This window comes from Galeopterus variegatus, unplaced genomic scaffold (assembly GCF_000696425.1).
Source record: "Galeopterus variegatus unplaced genomic scaffold, G_variegatus-3.0.2 Scaffold411, whole genome shotgun sequence".
Taxonomy (NCBI): Eukaryota; Metazoa; Chordata; class Mammalia; order Dermoptera; family Cynocephalidae; genus Galeopterus; species Galeopterus variegatus.
In genome coordinates, this window is record NW_007726522.1 from 489,854 (window position 1) to 497,296 (window position 7,443).

Below are 7,443 nucleotides of genomic sequence, written 5' to 3' on the forward strand. Positions count from 1 at the left end.
AGTCACCATTATTTATTTGTTAATAAGAAAGAAAAGGTGCCAACGATTAGGCTTGAGATATCACACATCATCAGTGACTGTTGGATGCATCCTGATTTTAGAAATGTTAGAATGTGGAAAAATATGTATCTTAGAATTGATTATGTATTTTTTTTTTTTTTTTTAGCTAAAATCTGTGCAGGGCAAAAAAAATGAAACTATACAAATAAGCACACAGTGAAAAGTCAGTCAGAATGAGTTTTTTCTGGCAGCTTGCCCATAGGGGTATCTGAACCCTTGACCTTGGTGTGGTCAGCACCACGCTCTAATCAAGTAAGCTAACTCTCCAGCCCCAGAATTAGTTTTTAAAAAGGAAATCAGAGCGGGGAGAGGGAGGAGGGAGGGAGGCGGGGAGAGGGAGGAGGTTAGTTTTTAAAAAGGAAATCAGAGCGGGGAGAGGGAGGAGGGAGGGAGGTTTCGGTGATAGGTCATAATAATCAACCACATTGTATATTGACAAAATAAAAAAAATAAATAAATAAAAATAAAAAAAATACAAAGGAAATCAGGTTTTATTACCCCCCCTGATTAAAACCTCCTACTGGTAGAACTCACATGGCTTATCAGGCCTCTGTGTGTTTCCTGATTTTATTTTCAAGCACAGTGACTATGATCTGGCTGCAGGGACCTCCTGCTGTCCCCTGAATGTGCCTGTGTTTCCTGATTTTATTTTCAAGCACAGTGACTATGATCTGGCTGCAGGGACCTCCTGCTGAATGTGCCCTGTGCCTATGTGCTCTCTCCTTCATGCCTTTCCACTTCTTGTCCCCTTGGCCTGGATCTCTCCTGCCCTCTTTGACAGGCTCCTTCTTATCACCTAGCTCTCAGCTCAGCTGCCACCTTCTCAGAGAGTCCCTCCCTGACCACCAGGCAGAAGACCAACCCCCTCTCCCTGCTGCCTTTTGTCACACTCTTCTCCCATCACCCTCTTTTATTTTTTTGATCTTTGGGCCTGAAAGAGCACTTTGCAGTCCTTGATAATAATTATTAGTCTGTCATTGAAGATATCATGAATGGGATCGATGGGATTCACTCAGATCAACACTTCTTGAAATGCTGTCCTAGTGGTGATGGAAGAGTTCATTAGTTGTATGATACCCAGCACTGTGGATTCACTGTGTGTGTGTGTGTTTATTTAACTACTGTGTCACATTGCATAAATCTTCAATTTTCTCACACTTTCTCCAGGTTAAGATAACAAGGTATACGAGCTTAATGAGGCAGACAGTTGAAGGCTGTGTCAGTTAGCTTCTTCTCTACAACAAACCACTGCAAAACATGTGGCTTAGAGCAACAGCTGTCTATTTAGCTCGCAATTTTGTGGCTCAGCAATTTGGGTTGGGTTCATTAGGGTGGAACTTGTGAACTGGGCTCACTCACTCACCTGCCTGGATTTAATCATTTGTGCTCCTGTCTTCATAGAAGACCTTTACTGTGTACCAGGCATTGAGCTAGGCCAGGAGGTCCCCACCTGTCCTGGTTCACAGTGCCCTAGTGTCTCAGTAATTTGTTCACAGTGCCCCTAGGCCAAAAACATACTCAACAGTTCTGTTTATTAGTTAGTTGGGTTTAATCATCTTAAGTATTTATGTGCTAACAACTCATTAATTTGAAAAATAATACACATCAATTGAAAGAACAAATACAACTTTTTTTTATTCTTCAACAACTACAGTTACTTACTGATGAGATGTGTGCCCCTGTTGGGCACTGCATGACTTCACCTTGGAATTGAATTGGAAACCACACCTCATACCACATTGAAGTTTGCACAGTACTTACTTTGCACAGTACTTACTTTTCAGTCACAGCCATGTCTGAAAACTTATCTTTGCAAAGATATGATGTCATTAAAAGGAATGAAGAACAATCTAATGTTAAAATTGATGGCCTTGAACTAGTAGTTTGCTTAGGTCTTATTGATGTTGAGTATATTTGTTTCTCTCAAAAACTTAAAATATCCCGCCCTGCCCCTGTGAGTTCACTGCACCACCCCAAGACACTGCAGTACACAGTCTGGTAACCATGGAGCTCATCGCTTTAACATTGCCTTAATCCTGACCATAATCATATGAAGTTGACATTGTCTCCATTTTATGATTAAAAGACAGGTAGTCTCCAGTGGTTATGTAGCTTGCCCAGAGTCACGTGATTAGGAAGTGACAGAGTTGAACTTGATATCAGGGCTGTTTGAGACCAAAGCCCATGCTGCTGCTAATTCACTCCCAAGAGAGTTTTTATCTTGGAGACTATGTCCTGGATGAAAGCCACAGTGTGTTAAGTTTCTCCTATCAGAGAATAATTAGGACTATTTAAGGGTTTTTTACCAATTTAATAAAGGCTAATGACCTTTGAATTTTTGTGTGTAACTTTAATGCAGGGTTTTTCAGCCTCAACACTATTGACGTCTGGGGCTGGATAATTCTGTTCTGGTGGGTTCTCCTGTACATGACAGGCTAATGACCTTTGAATTTTTGTGTGTAACTTTAATGCAGGGTTTTTCAGCCTCAACACTGTTGACGTCTGGGGCTGGATAATTCTGTTCTGGTGCGTTCTCCTGTACATGGTGTTTAGCAGTGTCCCTGGCCTCTACCCACTAGATGCCAGGAGTACCCCCCAGGTGTGACAACCAAAAATGTCTCCAGACATTGCCAAAGTTCCCTAGTGGCAAGGTTGTCTTGGTTGAGAACTATAGCTTTAATTTGATAATGACCAAGGCTGAGTAATTAAGATTTTCATAACTGTCTTTTCCTTCTGACATGTATAAATTGGTTCTTATTTTTTAAACCATATTATGGTGTTATATTTTCAGGGCTTCTTCTCCCTCTTAAATCCTCTTAGAAATCAATCCTCTAAAGAAGTATTGATCACAGAAAGAACTACTAGTAGCAATACAGAGGTTTTAAATCTATGTAAATTGACTTTCCAGAATTGGGTGAGCATGTTCTGTTGCTTTAGAAAGTTCTTCTATAAGTATCACACAAAATGCTTTCAATCCCCTTCCATTGTTCACTTATGAAATAGAATATAGAAAAAAAAAAGATTGTGGGTTTCATTTTGGTGAGTAAGTTATTTTTCCCACCAACTCTCAGAAACATTCTCAACCAGAACTTTCCTGTTGCTCCCATGGTTCCTTGCCAGTGCTGGGTTTTATAAAAATGGCATATTTTCCCAGAATAGTGAAACTCCTTTGAAACTTGCTTTGAGCCCGTGTCCTTCACAAGTACTTTCTGTTACCTGCAGAATGATGGTAGGGCATCCTTCAAGAACAATTAACGAACCTGCTGTTTTAAGTAGCCCCTGACTTAAGAGCAGCAACTGAATTGTGATGGTGGTGTTAGTCACCAAATTCTATCATTTAAGGGACCTCAAGGCCGTCTTGTCCAGTGCTTCCTGTGTGGTATGCCATCATGCCATGGCATACGGCTGGGCCACTGTTGGTGGCAGGTGAGCCCCAAGTCACTGACTCCCTCCAACCCTGCTGTGCTTTGTGCTCAGTTTGTAAGAGTAATCGTGATGATGTGCAGATGCTGCTTTTCATGCTAACTTTAGATCCTCATCAGAGTGAGATACGCCTCCCCTCAGCTACATGGTACTGGGGAACCACATGCTTCAAGATTCCGGTGTGTGTGTTTGTTTTCTTTTTGATTTTTTTTTTTGGGGGGGGGGTCAAGGAAAAGATCCAGACATGCTTGTTATTACTGTAGTTGATATTTGCAAGAAGACACACAGGCATTTGGCAATTGTTTTCATAGTCGTTTTCTGACTTGTGCCTTGTGGCCCCCGGGGGCAGACTTTGGGCTCCCAGCCTGCCCTTTCTTTCTTTCCTCATGTCTCAGAGGCTCCTAAGAGTATTTATTCTGGCTCATGGTGTGTGGACACATGTATTTGAATCAGCCAAATGGGGTTATCAAGTTAATAAGGGAGAACTTAGTTACATGTTATAATTTAGCCTTTTCAGCATTTTTTGCTGAGTGTCCTCAGAGCTGAAAGAACCTAAATTATTAGCAAGATGCTAATTATATGCCAATTGCTAAGTTGTATGCAAGATGGCGTTTGGATGGTTCAGCTCCTTTGAAGCTGAATGATTTGTACCCTTGAGGAAGCTGAGCAAATAATGCCTGGGGTATACAACCAAGCAAATTTTCTTTTTTTTTTTTTTTTTTTAAAAGGTTTTTATTAAACTTTTAATTGTGACTAGATTGATGAATCTCCATGTACCCATCACTTAACTATTGCCAATCTCATTTCATTTGTACTAAGTCATAATTTCATTGGCTCTGAAAGTGTAGTCCCCAGAGTAACATCTGGGATGTTAACAATGCAAGTCCTACTATTGAAAGGTCTTACTGAATCAGAAACTCAGGGGGTGGAGCCTCTAAGTCTGTGTTTTAACAGCCAGCTGGGTGATTCTGATGACTTCCAGAGCTTAAGAAGCACCATATACAGTATGCTATTCCATCCCACCTCCGCTGGAATAGTTTAAAGCAAATGTCATCATTTTATTTGTAAATTCATTAATATATGAACTATTTTCTTTTGAATATATCACAAATTGGCACAATATTTAGAGAGCAGCCTGACAGTGGGTACCAGTATTTACCAAAAAAGAAATTTTTTTTGGTGGCTGGCCAGTATTGGAATCCAAACCCTTGACCTTTGTGTTATCAGCACATGCTCTAACTAAATAAGGTAACTGTCCAGACCTGGGTACCAATATTTATATAGGCTTAACCTTTGATTGCTTAATTCTGCTCATAATAATCTACTTTAAAGAAATCATTAGACAGGTACTTCATGATGTATATACAAAGATGCTCACTGCAGTGCCTAACATGGAGAAAACATGGAAATACCACATGTGCAACAGTTAGGGGTTGGCTAAATAAGTTTATCTATTCAGTGAAATGCTTTGAAATTATTACAGAGAATGATGTCCCTGATGCTATTGTTAAGTAGGAAAAGCAGTTTTCAAAACAGATATTGGGTGGTTCCATGTTCTTTTCTCTCTCCAGGATGTATGTATGTGTGCATGATGAGAAACAGAATATGTTTTTGTTGTGTATAAGAACTTAAGCACATAGGAAAAAAGGTGGGAATGTTGTACACCAAGCACTGATAGTTATCTTTGCAAAATGTAATTTTCACCCTCATGTGATTTTTTTTTTTTAAATAATGAACTGTATTTTTATAGTGGGGAGAAACAAGGTTACCTTAATTTTGAAAAAAGCCACATCCATCGAAATTGCAATCTGTTCTTGACTAATATCTGTTGAAATTATAATCTCTGCTTGCATTTGTAGATGGGCACGTATTGAATTCCAAGAGATATGCTATTATTGGAGCAGATCTCCGAGACCTATCTGAGCTGGAAGAGAAACTAAAGAAATGTAACATGAATACACAGTGAGATTTTTTTTTTAACCTCTTACACCTTTATGATTTCATGCTAATTATGGGATAAAGCCAGATGGAAATGCAGCATGATACCCATGTCCCAATTTTTGTTCTGTAAGTTTGACCATTTCATTGCTACTTAGAATAGTTTTCTGAAATTTTAAGGAGCTCTATTTCTCAAGTCTGTTTCCACGTCAGAATCACCTGTATTACTTTTTAAAACTGCTAGTGCCTAATATCATTAGCAAAGTTTTAGGGAAGGTAATTGTATGGATAGAAACATAACATGTAAGGAAAGGATTAACATCTAAAACTGTTAATTAATGACTGTTCTATAGAAAAAAAATGTTCCATAGAAATATGGGCTAGAGATAAATGACCATGTGGCTCAAAGAAGAAACGGAATATCACATGAAAAGGGTATTGAACCTCAGTAGTAATCAGATGAAATTCTGTTTTATTCCCACCAAGTTGGCAAGAATGTAAAAGTTGACAATATCAAATGTTGACAAGGACATTGGGGCTAGGGAATGACCATACACCACTGTGGAAGTGAACTTGGCACGACTGTTGTGAGGAATAATCTGAAAGTCTCTAGTAAAATTGTCTGTTTACCGTGCATAGCAGTTCCACTTCCCCCCAGAAATTCTTGCATGTATGCACAAGGAGGAGTTTTATTGCAGCCATTGTTTTTAGTAGCAGAAAATTGGAGACATCTTAAATGTCCATCAGGAGGAGAACGGATGAATAAAATGTAAAATGCATGACCTAGATCGATGTGGAGAAAGCTCGAAAACAATGTTGAGGAAAAAAATCAAGTTGCAGAATAATACCAAATGTGTAAAATCCAACCCCTAGAATATGGTAATTTTATGATTATATACATACATCACAGAAGTGTTTTTAAAATGGACGCTAAGGGTTCACCCCAAGTACTTGAGAGTAGACACCTGTGAGGAGAAGAGGAGGGGAGTGAGATGTGTGGTTTTAGCATGATGATGCTGGTCAAGATAAGACTGGAGGTAAGAGGCAGTGGGAGGTATAGACATGTCCACACAGGTGGAGATGACATTTTCAAGAAGATATGAGGTGAGTATCACAAGCTGGACTTCGAGGGGAAGGTTATTTTAAAGTGTAAATTGAAAGCAAAAAATCAATGGCAAAAGATGAAAGAAATTAGCACCTAGGGAGATCCTTGCTAGCACAAGGTCCTAGAGGAGAGCCAGGAAGCTGTGGAGCCTGGACTGAGGTTAACTATCCTTGGAGGGGAGGGAGGACCCCATTCTTCTGAGCAGGGAGGAGCGGGGACAAGTACAGATGCAGGTACAGGTGAGCTCTGGGAGGTGGTGGTCTTTCTCACTCTCATTTATGTGGATATTGCTGTTGTCTCTACATGTTGAGGTACCTGTTGACCAGCTTAACCTGAAGCACCAGCCGGGTTGTCATGGTTAGGACTTAGCTACCCACCTGCCCAGTGTTAGCGATGGCTCTAATGGACCCAGTGCTGTCACTCCAGCTTTGTGTGCTGAGTCTTTGTCTCGCTGAGTGTTCAGATAGCAAGGTCAGTAAACTGTAAACTGAGTATTTATGACTCTTTGGAGATCTCCTTATACAGTTCACAGATTGTCCTGTGTGGCATGTTCTTCTTTTAGCAGAGGGAAGTCTTGATATTCAAGGGCATGGTTTTCTGGGGTGCATATTTTACATCAGGTGGTACTGAGTGAAGGTCCGTAGTAGATTGGTTGAAGCCGATACACACGGGTAAGCTTGGCACTCTCTCAGTATCAGGAGAGTGCGAGTCTTGGAATCTTGTCCTGAGCTTGACTTTGACCTTTCCTACTTACTAGTTACTTAATAGGGGCAGTTGGGTTTTTTTGTTTTGTTTTGTTTTTTTTAATTTGTTTGGGTTTTTTTTAAGCCTTGGTTTACTCATTTGTGAACTGGGATAAAAACTACCTCATAAGACAGTTTTGAAGATTAACTAAAGGAATGCATGTGAAAACAGTT

General features: G+C 39.9%; 1 protein-coding gene across 1 annotated transcript in view; it reads left to right on the plus strand.

Moving 5' to 3' along the window:
• Nucleotides 1–7,443, plus strand: part of LCMT1 (leucine carboxyl methyltransferase 1) — a 56,760-nt gene that overhangs the window by 35,348 nt on the left and 13,969 nt on the right. Inside the window, exon 7 of the mRNA XM_008568466.1 lies at nucleotides 5,343–5,445. Coding sequence (XP_008566688.1) covers nucleotides 5,343–5,445 — 103 coding nt within the window. The remainder of the gene's footprint in view (nucleotides 1–5,342; nucleotides 5,446–7,443) is intronic.